Source organism: Antechinus flavipes, chromosome 4, assembly GCF_016432865.1.
Source record: "Antechinus flavipes isolate AdamAnt ecotype Samford, QLD, Australia chromosome 4, AdamAnt_v2, whole genome shotgun sequence".
NCBI classification, from domain to species: Eukaryota; Metazoa; Chordata; class Mammalia; order Dasyuromorphia; family Dasyuridae; genus Antechinus; species Antechinus flavipes.
The window spans coordinates 173,750,287-173,770,967 of record NC_067401.1 but is presented as its reverse complement, the minus strand read 5'-3'; the positions used below and the strand labels follow the sequence as shown (position 1 = coordinate 173,770,967).

Sequence of the window (20,681 nt, the reverse complement as noted above, 5' to 3'; positions counted from 1 at the left end):
AACAAAGAAATTTTGTTAAAAGAGTTAAAGCAGAATTTCAGCTAAGATGGGACAGATGTTTAGAAAACAGCCTTCTGTTTATGTTCAAGGAAAATATTTAGAGAGCATTGTCAAAATTATGGAAAGCCAAGGTTTAATTATAATTTTACAGTAGATCACTGAACTTTTACAAACTGTAAAGCACATATGTCCTTGTTTCTCTCTGGAAAAGGAATTGGATCTAGACGAATGAGAATTAGTAGGAAAGGATCTTTGTCAATTCTATGATAAAAATGGACTTAACTCAATTTCCAAAGACATAATTAATACATATAATTTAATACAATTGGCTATAAGAAGTTATTTAAGTGTTAGAATGAAGAAAAAGAAAGTGCAGGAGGGAGAAGTGCCAACTTTACTAGATGAAAAGGAGGATGAATCAGATGAGAATGGAGTTGATTACAATTCTGAGTGTGATACTTGGCAGCAGGAGGAATTAGATCATTCCACATCTCATGACCCTCCCCCCCCAATTAACCCTTAATGGGTAGAGGAAGAAGGGGGAGGAAGAGAGGCAGAAACACAGTCAGCTTCTCCTGTAAAGCAGAATATGACAAGATTAGAAAAGGCATTAATTAAAGCAAAAAATGGAGAAGATATATCTGATTTTATAAATGCATATCCTGTGACTGAAGAGCTCGACTCTTCAGGTCAAAAAGGGAGAAGATACACTCTTTTTAATTTGGAAAAAATTAAAGATTTGAAAAAGGGTTGCACTCTTTATGGGGCTGCATCATCTTATGTGAAGATGTTACTAGATAATTTGTCTTATGAAATCTTAATCCCAAATGACTGGAAATCCATAGCTAAGACATGTCTAGAACCTGGACAAAATTTATTGTGGCTTTTGGAGTTTCATGAATTATGTAGGATTCAAGCCCAACACAATAGACAAACAGGAACTATTGGACAAATTACTTTTGATCAACTAGCTGGTAAAGGTCAGCATAGAGAGAGTTCAAAACAGATTTATTATCCCATAACAGTGTATGAGCAAATTTCTAAGACTGCAATAAAAGCTTGGAATTTTCTCCCTGGACAGAAAGATGGAAGTAAAGCTTTTACAAAAATATAGCAAGGTCCCAATGAACCTTTTGCTGATTTTGTGGGACATTTGCAAACAGCTGTAATAAGAACCATTGGAGATAATGCTGCCATAGAAATAATGACTAGACATTTGGCTAAGGAAAATGCCAATGAAGGTTGCAAAAGAATTATATGGGGGCTAGACAAAAATGCTCCTTTAGAGGAGATCATAAGACGCTGTGCCACAGTGGGCACAAATGCTTATTATGCCCAAACTATGATGAACATGGGAAGACAGGGTCCCTCTTGGCAAGGAACTTCTAGAGAAATTCGTCGATGTTTTCAGTGTGGAAAAGTTGAACATCTAAGAGCCCAATGTAGATACAGAGATACAATGAGAAGACAGGGTGAGAGAAAAAAACCTAAAACCCCATGTCCAAAATGTAACCGAGGCTTTCACTGGGCCTCTGAATGTAGGTTGACCCAGAGGAATGAGAGGCAGGGCCCAGCTCCAAGGTATCAATCAAAGGGCAGGTGGGGCATGATAGCAGCTGAGGTTACACCCAGAGAGACTTTAGAGATTCAGGACTCTGATGTCATCAGCCAACAGAAATGCAATCAGGATTACAGTTCGGGAGAATGCAGGCCTTTTAAACTAACAGGGCAGTGTCCAGTGCAAACAGATCCAATGTAATTATTGCCAGATGATGAGGAGAAATCCCAAAAGTGGTAAATAGAAGGGAATTAAATAGGTTAACTGCTTGGGAGAAAGGATTTGCTTGTATTTTTATAGACAGAGAAGGATACAGATGGAGCACAAATCAAATGGGTGTCAACGAGCCGCATTCGCCTTGTCCATCTCAGAGAGATGGAGCAGACCCTTGAAATGAAGAAGACCCAAGAAATATCAGGTGGTCCTGTTGCTGATTGTGCTCACCATTGAAAGAGCATGGCTGACAATGAGACTGTTAAAAGAACTTTTAAAATCTTCAGGAATCATTGGATTTCCTAACACAAGATGAGACTGTTTTAGTTCTTGAAAAACCAGAGATGAAAAATTGTTGAGATTTTTGCAGTACTTCAGAGCTTACAGGAACTATTGGATTCCTGGCACATGAACTAATGGACAATGGGTTCCTTTTGGACTATTTCTAGGACTTAAGGACATGTGTAAATTCTCAAGTTGATTCATGTTATTTGTTACATTACTACTAGCCTGTGTTATATTGCTATGTGCTTATGTAAATTATGTGTAATGCCTCCCATATTGATGGATTTATATATAGTATGTATATCTGTTTCAAAGTTCTGGCCCATATTAATGGATTTATGTGTACCTGTTTCAAGTGAGCCTTTTCAGAAACCCGCTAATCTGATTTGATTTCCTATTTCCTTTGGTGTTTTCATCTCCCTTCCTGAGATGTCAGGGAAGGCATGATCACCTTTTTTGGGGGGTTCTCACCTCCTTGAGAAGTCAGGGAGGTCATGACCACCCTATGTTCTAAAACAAAAGAAAGGGGGAGATGTTGGAATCCTTACAAACTGCTAACTCATTAGAGTTGATAGATTATTGATCTGATCTTACAAGAAGATGTTTTGGGCCAGAACCTGAAACAAGGTACTAAGTAGAACTAATTGATAAAATGCTTGTGTTCACACCTTTACTCATTGGAGTTCACAAGTATGGGAGATTCACAAAGTTAACTGTGTAACTTTGTGAATTCACACCTCCCTTAAAGCACTTAGAGCCAGAGAGCACTAGGGGAGAAAACCCATAATCCCTCTCTCTCGTATCCCACAATTCCTCTCTCTTGTATAAAAGAAACAGACAGAGGCTCTTAGACAGATTTCAGCGGAATTACATGAAGAGTGGAGCTGGATTGGAGGCTGAAGAAAGCAGAGGCAGAGGCTGAAGGACAAACCTTTGGATCTGGAGACATTCCGAGGGAGCTCTTGGAACCAAGCAGAGAGAGAGGCCTCTAAGAATCTAGCTATCCGGGCCCAAGGAAAGAGACAAGACTTGGAAGGAGAAATAAACTTTTACATTTTTACCAGCTGGCTGCATTTGGGGTAATTACTGATCTGAACTGATACTAAGGCTGCCTCCAGAAAACCTCCCTCAAGAAACCCGCTTTCTTCCAGAATCATCCACCATTATTTTAAAGAAGAAAAAAAAAATCACCACAAATAATGATTTGGAGCATATTTTCATATGGCTAGAAACAGTTTCAATTTCTTTGTCTGAGAATTGTCTGTTCATATCCTTTGACCATTTATCAATTGGAGAATGGTTTGATTTCTTATAAATTAGAGTCAATTCTCTATATATTTTGGAAATGAGGCCTTTATCAGAACCTTTGACTGTAAAAATGTTTTCCCAGTTTATTGTTTCCCTTCTAATTTTGTCTGCATTTGTTTTGTTTGTACAAAAACTTTTCATTTGATATAATCAAAATTTTCTATTTTGTGGTCAATAGTGATCTCTAGTTCTTCTTTGGTCATAAATTCCTCCCTCTTCTACAGGTCTGAGAGGTAAACTATCCTATGCTCTTCCAATTTATTTATAATCTCATTCTTTATGCCTAGGTCATGAACCCATTTTGACCTTATCTTGGTGTACGGTGTTAAGTGTGGGTCAATGCCTAGTTTCTGCCATACTAATTTCCAATTTTCCCAGCAATTTTTGTCAAATAATGCGTTCTTATCCCAGAAACTGGGATCTTTGGGTTTGTCAAACACTATATTATTAAAGTTATTGGCTGTTTTATTTACTTTGTAACTTTTCTTCCTGCCTCATTTCTTCCATATTCATTCTCATCTAGCTTGTCCAAATGATTTTCCAAAAGTACAGATCTGTCCATGTCATTCTGTTGTTGAATTAGTATTTAGTGCCTCTGGGGCAAAATATATACCTCTCTGGCTTTTAATGCCCTTCACAATCTGATTCTAAACTTTATTTTCAGACTATTATACATTACTTTTCTACTCATATTTTATAATGGACCCAGAGGCCTTCTCTCTTCCTCAAACACATACTCCATCCACTTGTCTGTCATCCCCTTCAAGTCTGCAATGTGGCCTCATCTCCTGTCTACTTCAAAGAATCCCTGTAGCTCAAACACCTTCTATAGTGTATACAAGGGTTCTTAAGTTCACAATCTGTGAACTTGTTTTTAAAAATATTCTGATAAATATTTCCATTTAAATAAATTTCTTTTGTGATCCTCTCTATGTATTTTGGCTTATACATTTGAAAGATTTATCCTGGAAAGAGACTCATGGGCTTTATCAGAGTGCGAAAGGAATCAATGACTCAGAAAAGGTTAGTAATGCACATAGAGCTTTACATGTTTTTCCATTCTGGTTCCCAATTATCAGTTATGTAGGCATCTTAAAAGCAGATACTGGAGTTTTGTAGTTTTGGCTTTTTAAAAATTTATCTAGCCTCAGTAGCTAGCACAGTATCTGGCACATAGTACCAAAACAAAACAAAACAAAACTTTGTTAAATACTTGTTAAATGATAGATAATATTACTTTCTGTATTTATTTTTGTTAGATGGTGATCCATATAGGCCTTCTAGGACTAAAAACAACATCTGAATTTCAATTTTGAATTCAAGACATCTTACGGCCTTTGTAATTCAAAGTCCAACTGGTCTGTTGCTCACAATTCTAAAATAATTTGAAGACAAAGGACAGAATAATGGTCATATTTTGTTGGTGAGGAGCAGTTCCCAGAAAATCAGGTTCTAATTAATACAGTTCTAGCTGTACCTTTGTAGATATGTAGCAATTCATTTGAGTCATGGCTACTACTTACATGATCAGTATTACTTAAGCTACTCCTAGAAGAAGAATGCAGATAACAAGTTTGACAATGTGTAAAAAAAAACCACTGGGGTATGAGCTTTATAAACTACTAAAATTAAGTAATGCAAAAGGTTTAGCTAAAACTTATTAAGCCTTTATATTTAAAAATTAATGTGCAAATGCTCATGTATATTCTATGATATCAGAAGACATTAATATTTTGTTACATGACTAGGCAAAATTGAGACTGTGACTTAAAATAGTTTCATAAAACTATTCTTGTTTGAATCTTTGTGATCTGCAACAACTTTATCTCATCCTAGAAGTCTTTGAAGCTATATGAGATTGACTCTTATGATATAACATCCTAAGTTTATTTCTGATTTTTTCTTTGATAAATACTCTTCTTAAGTTATAACTTTAATGCAAATTCAATAGTATTAAGTAATTCCTAGAACCTTTTTGAATTTTCTGGAAGTTTCCAAAAACTGTTTTTCTTTTTTGATGCTATTTTACACAACAAAAGCAAAACAGAACAAGTTAAGAACATAATTTATATTGATGAAGTTTTAGATTAGGAGAATGGTTCAGAATGTGAAAAACTCACAAAGGCATTCTCATAGCCAAAAAGGAGTCTTTTATATCATGAAAGGCATATGGATCTAACCAGAGGGGCTAGTGAAGGCTGAGAATGAAAAGTCATTACTTAAAACTCAGAGGTAGGAAGGGGAAAAGGAAAGTAAGGGTGGGGTCTAGAGAATTAAGGAGGAATCAGGGAGGTTCTAGGAGAGAGGAAACAGCAATTATGTCTATGTCAGCAAGTATAAGATGGGAATCCAGGAATAAAGATATAGTAATGCACAGTAAGGGGAGTGCTTTCTTTACAAAGAACACTATTGGACAAAGGTAGGGTGCCTGAGGGAAAGTCACTCAACCACAGGGTCCTTGCTGATTGGTGGGAAGTTTGATAATGGGGGCTAACAATGACTCCTTTTCTTGACCAGGTGCAAAACATGAGCCTAAAGTTTTGGATGACAACTCAGACATCCAGGAAGGATAATTTAGTGGAATAAAGATATCAGACTCAATGCCCTTTCTTTCATACACATTCTCCGAGGTTACTACATTATTCCAAATAGCTATGTTCCTAAGGTGAATATATCATTCCCAGTATTGCGGTTTCTGCTGCTACTGAAATTTCTACATCATTCCTAAGAGCTGTACCACAGTACTGCTTTTGAGACTAATTCCCTGAATATAAAAATAACGGTTAGGGGTTTTTTGCCTTCTTATTTTGTATGAAAATCTAGAATGTTTAAAGTATTAAATATATTAAAATAATTATATTTGATTTACATCTACCAGAAGTTGTTCAGATCAGTACCAGACTAAAAGTGTATATTTTGGACCTTCTAGAATCAATATTTATTTACTATTTCTGCCTTACTGCATTTGAGTTTGAGGTTTTTATGTCCTAATATATGGTCAATTTTTGTATAGGTTCCATGAACTGCTAAAAAGAAAATGTACTCCTTTCTGTCTCCATTACATTTTCTCCAGAGATCTATCATATCTAATTTTCTAGTATTCTATTTACCTCTTTGACTTCTTTCTTATTTATTTTGTGGTTTGATTTATCTAATTCTGAGAGTGCAAGGTTAAGATCTCCCACTATTATAGTTTTGCTGTCTATTTCTTCTTGCAGCTCTCTTAATTTCTCTTTTAAGAATTTAGATGCTACACCACTTGGTACATATATGTTTAATATCGATATTGCTTCATTATCCATGCTACCCTTTAGCAAGATATAGTGACCTTCCTTATCTCTTTTAATTAGATCAGTTTTTGCTTTTGCTTGATCTGAGATCAGGATGGCTACCCCTGCTTTTTTGACTTCACCTGAAGCATAGTAGATTTTGCTCCAACCTTTTACCTTTAACCTGCATGTATCTCCCTGCTTCAGGTGTGTTTTCTGTAAACAACATATTGTAGTATTCTGGCTTTTAATCGATTCTGCTAACCGCTTCCTCTTTATGGGGGAGTATACCCTGTTCACATTTATGGTTAAAATGACCAATTCTGTATTACTTGCCATCTTGTTAACCCCGGTTTATGCTTTTCTCCCTTCTTTCCCCCTTGCCCCCCTTCCCAATATTAAGCTTGTGAGCACCACTTGCTTCTCACAGCCCTCCCTTTTTAGTATCCCTCCCCCTGCCTTAGAGATCCTCCCCCTATCTTACCCCTTTCCCTCCCAGTTTCCATATTCCCTTCCGTTTAGCTTATTCCTTCCCTTTTCACTTTTCCCTTTTCACTTTTCAATGAGGTGGGAGAAGTTTCACCATAGATTGAATATGTCTAAAATTTTTCTCTTAAAGCCAATTCTGAAGGCAGTAAGATACCCACTATATTCATCCCCCTCCATTCTTTCTCTCAGATATAATAGGTTTCCTTTGCCTCTTCATGAGATGTAGTTATATGCAATACTTAGCATTTATAGAGCACTTTAAGGTTTGGAACTCTACAAATGTTTAAATTCATTTGATTTTCATAACAACCTTTGAGGCAGTTGCAGGGGATGGGGGGAAGAGCATGGAAGGGTATGAAACACAGGTACTATTATTATCCCCATTTTACACTTTCCCCTTTTTCTGGTACAATGTCCTTTCCACATCTAGTTTCTAGAACAAGGTATACATGTATAGAATCAATATTTAAATAAGCTGAGGAAGTGTTTGCTATAATAGAATATTGAGATTAACACTGGAAGTCAGTTAAGTTTTCCACTATAATAGAACATTGAGAGTAATCTGATTTTCTTTAGTTAGAATCAGTGAATGTCCCCTCATTTGAATTTAGTTTTTCTAACCCAGTAAGAGGTATTTTTCTTGTCCAATTTCCTATTCTATCACTAATAATGATAGTATATAGATAACAATAATATGGTGCTTCAAGGTTTGCAAAGCACTATACACATGCTATCCCTTTTGATCCTCACAAAAACCCTATGAAACAGTTATTAATATATCCATTTTGTAGATGAGAAAATTGAGGCAGTCAAAAATTAAATGACTTGTGCAGAGTCACATGGCTAGTAAAGAATTTGAGGTAAGACTTAAACTCAAGTTTTCCTGACTCTCTTACCCACTATGCCACTAGAATGAACTGAGTTAGGAATAAAGTAGTTCCTGGAGTTTTTAATTGTGTTTTCCCTATACGAATTGAGAGTATATATCTTGATGATGATAACAATACTTAGCATTTATAGAGCACTTTAAGGTTTGGAACTCTACAAATGTTTAAATTCATTTGATTTTCATAACAACCCTTGAGGCAGTTGCAGGGGATGGGGGGAAGGGCATGGAAGGGTATGAAACACAGGTACTATTATTATCCCCATTTTACAGATGAGGAAATGGAGGCAGGCAGAAATTATATGACTTGCCCAGAATCATACAGTTCATATGTATGTATGTGTTTGAGATTTTTACTCAGGTCATCCTGACTACAGTTTCAGTGCTATATCCATTACATTACCTAGGACCTGATTATTTTGATAAGAGTTGTGAATGTTCTACTTTGTAGAGGATTAAGTATGTTTTCTCTGAAACTCCACCTATGATTCCCCTTTTCTTAAGTAATATAAACTGTTGATTGAATGTAAAACTCAAACTAATGCTAAACATATCTCCTGTAGCTTCTATGAACAGTGTCATAGAACAGTAAATAAGGGACATTACTAGAACCCTGGGATATGAAAGTAAGGGAATATTTTCTTTTTCCTATTTGGTTAATTTTAAGATGTTTCTGAGTTAAAGGTAAAGAGATATTCTGTTCATCTTTCTTTTCCTAATATTGAACTGTGTGAGACTCAGGCAATGTCAGTTGCTTCTTAATCAGTTATCCCTTGACTTTTTGTATGCAAGATAAGAACTGAGAAGCAAAATGCCATCATAGTTTCTCCCAAATTTTTGTCAGATTCAGAGAAAAGTACTTTAGTCTGATTTATGTTCAGCTGCTACCTATTGATTCTAAGATATGCAGATTTATAAGATCATAGAATTCTCTCATGTATCAATCTTTCTAGACAGTAGAAAATGCAAAGTATCTTTGACTTAAACAAAATTATTTTTTTCTTGGAAAAGTTTATTTGAGTACTATAGTTTTAAAGCTCACAATGATCACTGGCATGAGGAAATCTCCAAAAGACAAGGAATCTAACTTTTGTAGTTAAAAAAAATTAAAAGATCAATTAAAGACCTTAAAACAATATATTGACATTCAGTCTTAAATTAATAATAATTACTTGTTCAATCATCTTCAAAATGAGAGTTCCCTATGACCAATGTGTATTATACTTCAGAAAATTTTTATTTTATGATTTGTGTATTTTTACCTGGCAAGAATGAAAATTGCGGATGTACCCTGCACAAAGACTTTCAATTTTATGATTTTAAAGTGCTTAGGTTAGAATCTCCAATTTAAACACAAATAGTCTTGAGATTACATAATAAAATGTGATATGCCTAAATTTGTGTCTACAGGATAGATGTGTAAACAGTTGGAATGGGAAAAATAATTTCAGAGGACTAAATTTTGTCATTAAAAATTCAGTTCCCTCAAAAAAATGCATGTGTATCTATTTGGAAATATAATGTCTCCTCTGAAAATTGCCTAAATATTAAAGATGTCTATATTTTGATATATTGAATATATAGTTCTCATAAAATACAAACATTTCTATGAAAAGAGAAAATGTTTTATAACTTGAAGCCTGAAAATAATGTACATATATCCACATACATGTGACATTTATATATTTGGAAGTGAGTTTGTCTAAATAGTTTCTCTCTATATACAGAAGATAAAGATATTAGAGGCTTTTTCCTCTCCATTATCCCCAGAATGAGAAGATGATAATTCTATAGTAGTTTGTTTGAGTGATTTTTGTGAAATAAAACAATACTGTAAATACATAGCTGATACTTGGGAAGCTTTTGGATCTATATCTCCAGAGCTTGTGCCTGAAACTAGATATAATCCCTGTCAGAAAGCTGTTTACATTATGATTAGAAATGTGAATTATGACAAATTTGTGATATATTTTCGTGTAACCTTCATGCTGTTTAAAATGGCAACTTTCTCCACAATTTTCAAACCAAAATCCCACAGTGTCATTAGAAAAAAATCTTTTTGGAAATTTTTCATTGGTATTATTAGTGCTTGATTTGGAGTACATAATTAGAAGAGGGCATGGTATATTATATGCAAAAGATAAGAGTTGGAAATTTTTAAAAAGAAGGAAAATTGAGCTAAGAAACAAAATAATAATGAATAGATTAGATTTAATGAGTATTATATAATACACATAATGGTGAGACATCATAGATAGTCTTTGAGTCTGGGAAGAACTGGGTAACATCCCAATATGTGACCCTGAAAGACACTTAACCAACCACTCAGTACCCTAAGCAATTTTCTAAACCATTAAGTAGCAGAGAAGGTAACAACCTTCATTTTTAGGAGTTTCTTTACTAAGAAGTGACCAGTGAAATCAGAGGGCCAGTCACTATACATATGCTACAAGTACAAACAATTTCAATTAACACTGGAATTTGCTATATGAAGTGAAATCTATTTTGATTGTAGATTATATTAATTTATTGTCCAAATTTTTATTTCAATGCTGGAAAATATTTGTTTATTCTGATGAATATATAAACTCGTTATCTTAAGGAAGCATGTTAGCAAACTTGGAATACTAAAAAGATTTAAAACCAGCTCTAGGTGGATAATTTGAATTGCTATTACATCTTGGAAATGATGAAATTTCAGTGCACAAATTGGCTATCTTTCTCTTCCTCAAGTTAGCAAATCTTTATCCAAAATTCAGTAGAACTTAGAATATTTCACTTATTTTTACTTTTAGGAAGTCTTTGGGACCCAGATATGATGAAACAATGTATTTCTTTTTCTTCTTCTTCTTCTTTTTTTTTCTTTTTTAAAGATTATAATATTTAATTTGTGACACCTAGACTACTACAAAAGCCTTCTGGTTAGGACTTCTCACTTCAATTCTTCACTCCTGAGCATCTTCCACTGAGTATCAAGTTCAACTTCCTAAAGAGGTCTGATAATGTCACCCTCCATACAGTAAATTTCAATGTCTCTTTCTTACTTCCAGGGTTAAATATGAAATCCTCTGTTTATTTTTTACTAACAGTTTGTTTGTTTGTTGGGACAATGAGGGTTAAATGACATGCCCAGGATAACCTAGCTAGTGAATGTCTGAGGCTAAATTTGAACTTAGGTCCTCCTGATTCTAGAACTGATGCTCTATCCATTCTGTTATCCAACACTTTTACTCTGTTTAGCTTTTTAAAGTCCTTCATAACCTAGCCAGTCTTTTTTAAAAATAATTTTAATAAGCTTTTAATTTTTCTAAAAACATGCAAACATATTTTCAACATTCACCTTTGCAAAACCTTGTGTTGCACATTTTTCTTCCTGTTCTCACTACTCCCTCCCATAGACAGCAAGCTAATCTAATACAGATTAAACCTCTGCATTTTTTCTAAAGATGTTTCCATGTTACTGCACATGAAAAATCAGATCAAAAGACGAAAGAAAAAAAATCATGAGAAAAAAATAAGCAAACAATAACAAAGAAAATATCATGTTTTGATCCACATTCAGTCTCCATAATTCTCTCTCTGGATGAAGAGAGCTCTTTCCATCACAAGTCTATTACAAATGCCTTAAATTACCTCATTGTTGAAAAGAGCCAAATCCATCACAATTGATCACCTCATAATTTTGTTGTTATTGTGTTCTGCTCACTTCACTCAACATCAGTTCACATAAGTCTTTCTAGGTTTTCTGAAATCAGTCTGCTCGTCATTTCTTATAGAAATTCCATAACATTCATTTGCCATATGATACTCTTAACTGATGGACATCCACCACTCAATTTCTAGTTCCTTGCCACTATAAACATTTTTGCACATGTAGGTCCTTTTCCCTTTTTTATGATCTCTTTGGAATACATACTCAATAGACACTGCTGAATCAAAGGGTATGCACAATTTGATAGCTTTTTGGGCATAGTTCTAAATTGCTCTCCAGAATGACTGGATCAATTCACAACTCTACTGTCGATATATTAGTGTTCCAGTTTTTCTTCCTTCCCTTCAACTTTTTTCATTATCTTTTCTTGCTATCTTAGCCAATCTTAGAGGTGTGAAATGATACCTCAGAGTTGTTTTAATTTGCATTTCTCTAAGCAATAGTGATTTAGAGAATTTTTTCATATGACTAGAAATGATTTTAATTTCATCATCTGAAAACTGTTCCTATCCTTTGACCATTTATCAATTGGGGAATAACTTATGTTTTATTAATTAGAATCAATTCTAAATATATTTTAGAAATAAGGCCTTTATTAGAAAGAATGCATGTAAAATTCCTCTCCTCCTATCAACCCCAGCTTTCTGTTTTTCTTCTAATCCTTCTAGCCAGTTTTCTTACACTTTATTCCCTCCTATACATATTTTGGGATTAAGTGATACTGGCCTCCCAATTGTTTCTCAAACATAACACTCTATCTTTCAACTCCAGAAATTTTCACTGGCTGTCCCCTTATATCTGGAATTCTCTCCCTCCTTATCCATCTCCTGGCTTCCTTCCATCTCAGTATTACCATCTACAAGAAATCTTTCCTGATCAACCTCAATACCTTTCCTCTGTTTATTACCAATTTATGTTGTATATGGAGAAAGCAATTTGAAACTACGCCCCTTCCCCAATTATTAAACTTTTGTTTTATTAAACAAAGGGTCCTCATAGAGCCCTTTGACCCTATTACGTCTATACTCTAAGGAGATCAATGAAAAAGGAAAAGGATTGTTATGTACAAAAATATTTATAGCAACTCTTTCTGTGGAGGAAAAGAATTGAAAACTGAGGGAATACCCATCAACTGGGGACTGGCTAAACAAGTTCTAGCATGTGAATTTGATAGAATACCATTGTGCTGTGAGATATGATGTAGAGAATGGTTTCAGAAAAGTTTAAGAAGACTTATAAATTGATGCAAAGTACAGTGAGCAGAAGCAAGACAAGTTACATAGTAACAAAAATCCTGTAAAGATGGTCACTAATCAACACCATGACTCATCATACTTCAAAGGACTCATGATGAGAAATATTGTCTTCTTCCTGATGGACTCAGAGTGCAGACTAAAACATTTTTTTTCTTTCTTCTTGTTGTTCCTAGAACATAGGTAACGTAGAAGTTTTTATGTAACTTCATATTTGTAACGGGATTTGTATTTTCAACTTTCATTTTATTCAATAACATTTCATTTTTCTCCAATTTGCATGTACGTTTTGACTTTTTTTTTTTAAATTTTGAGTTCCAAATTCCCTTTCTCCTCCCTCCTTTCTGAGATGGTAAATAATCATATATGTTATACATGTACAATCATGCCTTCTCAATGGTAGGAAAAGGGGTAAGGAAGAAAATCTGGAATTGAAAATAAGATAAACTATTGATCAGAGAAATGCAAATTAAGACAACTCTGAGATACCACTACATACCTCTCAGTTTGGCTAAGATGACAGGAAAAGATAATGACAATTGTTGGAGAGGATGCGGGAAAATTGGGACACTATATATTGGTGGAACTGTGAACGTATTTAGCCATTCTGGAGAACAATTTAGAACTATGCTCAAAAAATTATCAACTATGCATACCCTTTGATCCAGCAATGTTTCTATTGAGCCTATATCCCAAAGAGGTCTTAAAGGAAGGAAAGGGACCCACATGTGCAAAAATTTTTGTGGCAGTTCTTTGATAGTGGCAAGAAACTGGAAACTGAGTGGGTGCCTAACAGTTGGAGAATGGCTGAATAAGTTATGGTATGTGAATGTTATGGAGTATTATTATTCTATAAGAAACGATCAGAACAGTGATTTTAGAGAAACCTGGAGAGATTTACATGAACGATGCTAAGTGAAATGAGCAGAACCGGGAGATCATTATACACAGCAACATCAATATTATACGATGACCAATTCTAATGAATGTGACTTTTTCCAGCAATGAGATGACTGATACCAGTTCCAATGATCTTGTGAGGAAGAGAGCCATCTACACCTACAGAGAGGACTGTGGGAACTGAATGTGGATCACTCTTTTTGTTGTTGTTCATTTGCATTTTGTTTTCTTACTCATTTACTTTCCTTTTTGATCTGATTTTTCTTTTGCAGCAAGATTATTGTATAAATGTTTACACATATTGGATTTAACATATATTTTAACATGTATAACATATACTGGACTGTTTGCCATCTAAGGAAGGGGGTGGAGGGAAGGAGGGGAAAATCTGAAACACAAGACAATGCAGGGGTCAATATTTTGAATATGTTTTGAAAATAAAAACAATTAAAATTTTAAAAAAGAAAATAAGATAAAAATTTAATTTTAACAAATAATTCGTCAGAGTAGCAGTCTCTGAATAAAATGCTAAAGAGGGTAAAGCTTAAAGCTCAGCTATTTATGATGTCCTCCTCTTGCTTCACACAATAAATAATGGGCAGAGTCCTCCTCAGTACCAGAAAAGACATATAGTTTTAAAACAATAATAAGAAATAACTGCCACATATGTAACATCTTTCTTCTAAATTAATACTTCATGTCCTTTGCAAATTAGCTTCTCACTTCTGAAATCTAGATTTTAAATTTTCCTAAAAAAAAAAAAAAAGAACAAAACACTTCTTTGCTCCCTAGCTCCATTCCTTTTCAGAACCACTGACCTTTAGAAATTCTCATGTCAGGGTGGAGAAAATACCTCACGCAGTTTTATGTTTAAAACTGCGGTTTTATATGTAGTAAAATGATCTAAGATGAAATACCAAAGTCTTCTAGCAGCCAGCAGTGGTAATAGCTGAGTACTGACTTATTCAGAGAAAGACAGAAGACATAGTCTCCACAGATAGAAACAAACTAAGGAGGTGGGTGGCAGACATGTCATACACTATTGTTTCAGTTATACATGTCCAGTTTGCTGAACTAACTGGGCTGGATCTGGTGACCTGGGGTTTCTACTACACCACCACGCCCAGGCTCTGTCTATTCCAAATAAACAGGTTTCTTAAAGAAAAGATTTCAGTCCCTACGTTAAGCTGGTGCTGGGGCGGGGGAAGGGAAGGGAAGGGTAAAGAATGAATGGCTTATGTGCTCAATTTCTGCTTCGAAAGAAGACACTCCGAGTTCTCTGAGGAAGAGGGAGAAGGCATAAAAAGCATGGACGGACACTTTCTTTGAACCCCTCGAATAAAGGGGAGAGGACATTGAAATGTGAGGGGAAGGAGCGTGATACGAGGGTTAGAATCTGCTTTATTCCTCTTACCCCAAAACGGAGACAGTACAATCCAAAAGGCCGAAGAGGATGCCTGGGCTTTGGATGCAAGCTTGGTAAGAACATCCCAAGGAGAGAACAAAACAAGAGGGAAACAAAAGATACGAAATGCGACGGACAGTTTAGGCCAAACGGAAGAATGAAGGGAGCTCGGATCGCACCCCGAGGATCCAGACTTGCCTGAAGTCTCTATACATACCTGTCTCTCTTCCTCCTCCTTCAGCTCCTCCTCTTTTTTTCCTGCCCCCGCCCGAGGCTCCTCTAGCTCGTATGGTGCTTCTCCAAATGTCTGTGTCTCCTCTGCGCCCGCGGAGGGCCGGGCCTGCTTTGGGGGATTAAGAGCCTCGGAGCTCCCGAGCGCACAGGCTCGGCTCCGCCAGAACCACAAAGAGGCAAGCAAAAGAGCCAATGCAGTTCCCAAGAGCGGCAGCGTGGCCAGCAGCTCAGCCGGCGCCTCCATTCCCGGCCCGGGCAGAGGGCTTTGGCGGGGGGGAGAGGGGAACCTGGATCCCGTCCCACTCCGAGGCGGAGCCTTGGGACCGGCGCCAGGAGAAGGGCGGGACGGGAACTGCGGCCCCTCATAGACTCCCGGTCCAGAATTCCGGCCGCAGCATGGCGAACCTCTCCCCCCCACGACTTCAATCTGCATCCACTATCCATCCTCCACTCTCCTTGAGCCTCAATCCCTTTCCCTCTGTTAACCTGTACAGGCCTTCGCACTCCAAAGAATCGGATAAATTGCGGAGTTGGGGGCCCAGGCAATTTTCTTATTGTTTTGACTGTTGGGTGTCAGAGGAGGATTTTAGAATTAGGGTACCCAGCAACTGACATAGACCTTAATGATTCTAAACTTTGCTGGATGTGCTCTAGGTCCAGGTTACTCAAGTTGATAGCCCAAGAATCAGGATCAGTATTCTGAACTATAGATCCATAGATCAACATCTGGAAAAGATCACGGGGGGCCATCCAGTTCAGCCCTCCAATCCTCCTCCTCAGTTTTACAAAATAGGGAAACTGAGGCCCAAGGGGTTTGATTTAGATGCTACAATATTTAAAGGGCATTACTTGAAATTTAGAAGTCCTTTAGAATACTTTAGGTAAAGGAGATGCTACCCAAAGCTCAATAAGTGCTTGAATAAGAATTAATATGGTATATGAATATAATGGACAAGAAATGATGAGCAGGTTGATTTCAGAAAAGCCTAGAAAAACTAACATGAATTGATGCTTATTAAAGTGAGCAGAATCAGGAGAACGTTATGCACAGTAATAGCAAGATTTTGTGATGATCAACTAGATAGACTTAGCTCTTCTCAGTAATACATTGATCCAAAACAATTCCAATAGACATGGGATGGAAAATGTCATCTGCATCTATTAAGACTGAATGCAGATTGAAGTACACAATTTTCACCTTTTTTTCTTTATTTCTTCTTGTGGTTTTTCCCTTTTGTTCTGATTTTCTTTCACAACATGATTAATATGGAAATGTTTAAAATGATTGTAAGGAAGGGAGAAATGAAAATTTGTGACTCAAAATCTTACAAAGGTGAATGTTGATTGTATCTATGTAATTGGAAAAATAAAGTACTATTGGGGAAAAAAAATAAGAACTTAGTTAGGAAAGCTAAAATCAGACATAATTTGTAAGCAGCCAAGAAAGGATAGTCATTCCAAACCAAAATTGTCATTGCAATATCCAGAGATATTGTTAAAGCAGTTCATGTACTTTGTAGGTACTACAGCATCAGTGTGAATAGCTATCATTGCTTGATTTTGGGCAACACTATAGCAAATTATGGGGTTGTGTTCTGCCATATTGGCTTCAACAGCAGGCCTCAGGATAATACCAGTTCTCTCACAAAATTCAGAAGTGGCTTTTGGAATTTGGCCTTACTTATCCACGATTTCTTAGTCAACACAAATCATTTTATCCCTTGACTGGTTCCTTTTCAGTTCCTGAATGAAAGTTCCTTTCTTCTTCAATGGCTTATAACATTAAATTAACTGGTCTTGAGTTGTTTCACAGAAGTAAATTAGCACTTCCCTAAATTAAATTTTATAAGAACATTATGAAAGTTATTTCATCCTGTGTGGGAAAAAGAAATAAGATTTTCAAGTTTTTTTTTTTTAATTTATTTAATAACTTTTTATTGACAGAACCCATGACAGGGTAATTTTTTACAACATTATCTCTTGCACTCACTTCTGAGATTTTCAGTTTTTAAGTCAAATAGCACCTGGTGCTATCTGGCAAATTAGTTAAATTAGACAAGACTTTTTTTCAACTCCATTGTATCTCATTCCCCCCACCGTCACCAAACATCTCAAGGCATGAAATAAATCTTTTTGCTGTTATTACTAAAGACTTCATTGATGACTGATCTTTTGCAGCCAACATTCTTCAGCACCTAAACCAAGTAGATTGACAATCCAAAACAACTTTTCTCCATGTAAAGCTAAGATGAGCACCTTGGGTTGGGGGCTAATACACAAAGGTTTAGAACAAGAATATTAGATAATAGATTATCCTAATTCAAAATTGCAATTGTAGAACTCCTGTGGTGTAGGCCACTTGTGATGCAAGTTTTAAGATTTTAGTTTTACATTTGGAGGACAAATAAATAGCACTTTCATTGAATAAATTTAAAATAAATAATGAAGGGAAATAAAGGAAAAACCCCAATCCCAAATATTTTAAAATAAGGAACAAATTTAACTCAACTAAGACAAAGTTCTGATTGATGTGGAAGGATAGAGGACAATTATATTTCTTCCTTATTATCTTGTCCCTGTGAAGAACTTATGGGACTGCTAATTCTTGTCAAAAGATCTGAGGGTTAGGGTAGGTGGGTAGTGATGAAGAAAAGATTCTTCTGATAGATGAACTTTGGCCATGGCATAAGCAACTTCCATAAAAAGCACAAAGACCTTGAGCATCCACCGCTGACTTCTGACCATGTTAACTGCTATGGAATGAGAGAAACAGGTTCTTGCAATTTTACTTTCCATACAATAAACATATTATTAAGGGTGATGTTAAAACAAATCTTGAAGAAATTGTTACTATTTCCATAACTATATATGAACTTAGATGATAGGCAATGCTTTTACATTAACTTTAGTTTTCTATCTAATGTGTTAATGTTTTGCTTAACTTCAATGTGTATAATCAATATTAAATTGCTTGCCTTCTCAAGAAGAATTTGGAACTCAAATGACTTTTAAAATTTTATAAGTAATTGGTAAATATTTAACAAAATAAAAATAATTTTAAAAACAAATCAGGCCATACCTTTTAAAAGCAAACAAAAAGCCTAGCACCTTTAGATTTTAAAAAGATCCTAATCAATCACAAGAATTTTAAAGCTCTTCAGCTAATAGGCAATATTATGTAACCATCACTTTTTGTCTGATCCTCAGCCTAAATACTGATAATCATTCTCATTATCCAGTTTATAAACTCAATCCCATGTTAGCATTTTTTAAAAATGTATTTTACCCTCAGTAAGACTCATTCTCTTATTTCTCCAGTAGTGGGGATATATTTTGACTATTTCCATCCATGGTGATATCTCTTGTGATACATGATGGTTCAGATACTAGTTTCTATATTTTCACTATTTAGCAAAAAACACTACCACAACTTAGGTACCTTCAGGTATAAACTAAAATCAGAATAGTAGCTTGTTTATAACTGATCTACATTCAGAGTAAAATAAATATATACCCCTCTTACTACTGATTGACACAAGGCAAGGGTTAAGACTGGAAATGAAATCTTACAATCTCTTGCTAAAGAGGTGATACTTAGAATGAAAAATGAGATGTTCATTTTTATTTTTAGACAGACAGATGTGCTAGATTGTCTTTGTTATCCAGTTTACCTTTTTTTTTTATTTTTTGGTGAATACATGATTGGGGAAACAGGGAATTTGTAAGGCAATGACTTGCCCAGAGTCATATAACTAGTGTTAAATGTCTGAGGCCAGACTGGAATGCAAATCCTCCTGATTTCAGGGCCAGTGCTCTATCCAATATGCCACCTAGCTACCTAGCTACAAGTTTTATTTTTTAAAAGTTTGCTCAATAATGGGAGAAGGAAAGTGACAATAAAAAATAAATGTTTTAAATTCAACAACTTTGCTTAGAGATAAGTAAACCTTTGGGACCTCAAAACATGAAGAAATCCTGTTATCTTTGTGCTGTTCTTAAACTGGAAGCTCACTGCAGCATCCTACTCAATCCAGTTGGACTTTTTCCTTCCCTTGCCTTCCAATATTTACAAAATCTTATGCTCCATTTTCTCAAGTTCACTGGTCTCTATTTTCAAGATCAGTTAGATGGTCTATGCTAATGGTTTAGTAGGGTAAACATAATGAAAGAAATTTCAAGTTATATACAAACTAATAGAAGAAAATTCCCTCTGCTGGTGGCAAAGTTTTTTATTTACTGATAATCAATTTTTACTTTTAAATAAGTGGAAATGAGAATTTAGTTGGTAGGGAATTAAGTGGAAGGAATTTAAAAAGGCAAATCCAACAACTAGAAATGTGGAAACAAGGTATTGTTTATGGAATATAAGAGCGTTATCAGATATTAAATAGAAAGTCAGTTTTAAATGCCCAATGAATTACTCCATCCACAAACATTCACAGTTGACATCCCTGGATATTGCAGTATATTCCATGTAACCAGAAGGGACTGCAGGAACACACCATGGCTTGGAGCACAGTTACAATGCAGCTTGAAGGATGACATATCAATTCCCTCATTTCTCAACATGAAACAGTATCCACTGGAATCCATCCCTGCTTCAAAAACTGTTCATCAAAAAGCACTATAACAAAAGAACCAAGCTTACAAAGAAAAAGATGATCACCCTCAGAATAAAGCCAGAGTGAACAAATAGTAATTCCAAAAAGTCCAAAAGTAATTAAGACAATTACAATCTACTATTTAACAGTGAATATACTAGTTCCCAAGTGCTGAAAAGCTCTCAAACTCTTCAAAACTTATAGAAAGTTTTTTTTTTTTATGAAAGCAGATGCTATAACATATAGAAAAACTCCACTGACATTGGAAACATTTTTGTGAACAGATATTATTTCAAAACGAAAATTCTTACATTAACACGTAGAGTAGCTATTATTGGGCCAAATGGCTCCTTTTATTGCCTCATTTTCCCTTCCTCGTTTCTTACACTATTTTTACACACACAGAGGACAGGTTAAGGCAAAGAGAAGAATCAGCAGAGGGGAAAGATGGAACCTGATGGTTAGTTCCAAAGTAACATGTTGGTGTTGCATTTCAACTGTATGAAAATGTTCTCCAAAATACTTGAAGCATCAAATGGAAAAAATAAGTCAGATTCCAGCTCATATA

At 35.4% G+C, this 20,681-nt stretch overlaps 1 protein-coding gene across 2 annotated transcripts in view; it reads right to left on the bottom strand.

Annotated features, from left to right (window-relative positions):
* MXRA7 (matrix remodeling associated 7) overlaps positions 1 to 15,960 on the bottom strand; it is a 57,486-nt gene extending 41,526 nt beyond the window's left edge. For both annotated transcript variants that reach the window (XM_051995542.1, XM_051995543.1), the window contains exon 1: positions 15,496 to 15,960. In XM_051995542.1, coding sequence (XP_051851502.1) covers positions 15,496 to 15,945 — 450 coding nt within the window. In that variant the 5' untranslated portion in view covers positions 15,946 to 15,960. The remainder of the gene's footprint in view (positions 1 to 15,495) is intronic.
* Between the last annotated feature and the right edge of the window lie 4,721 nt (positions 15,961 to 20,681).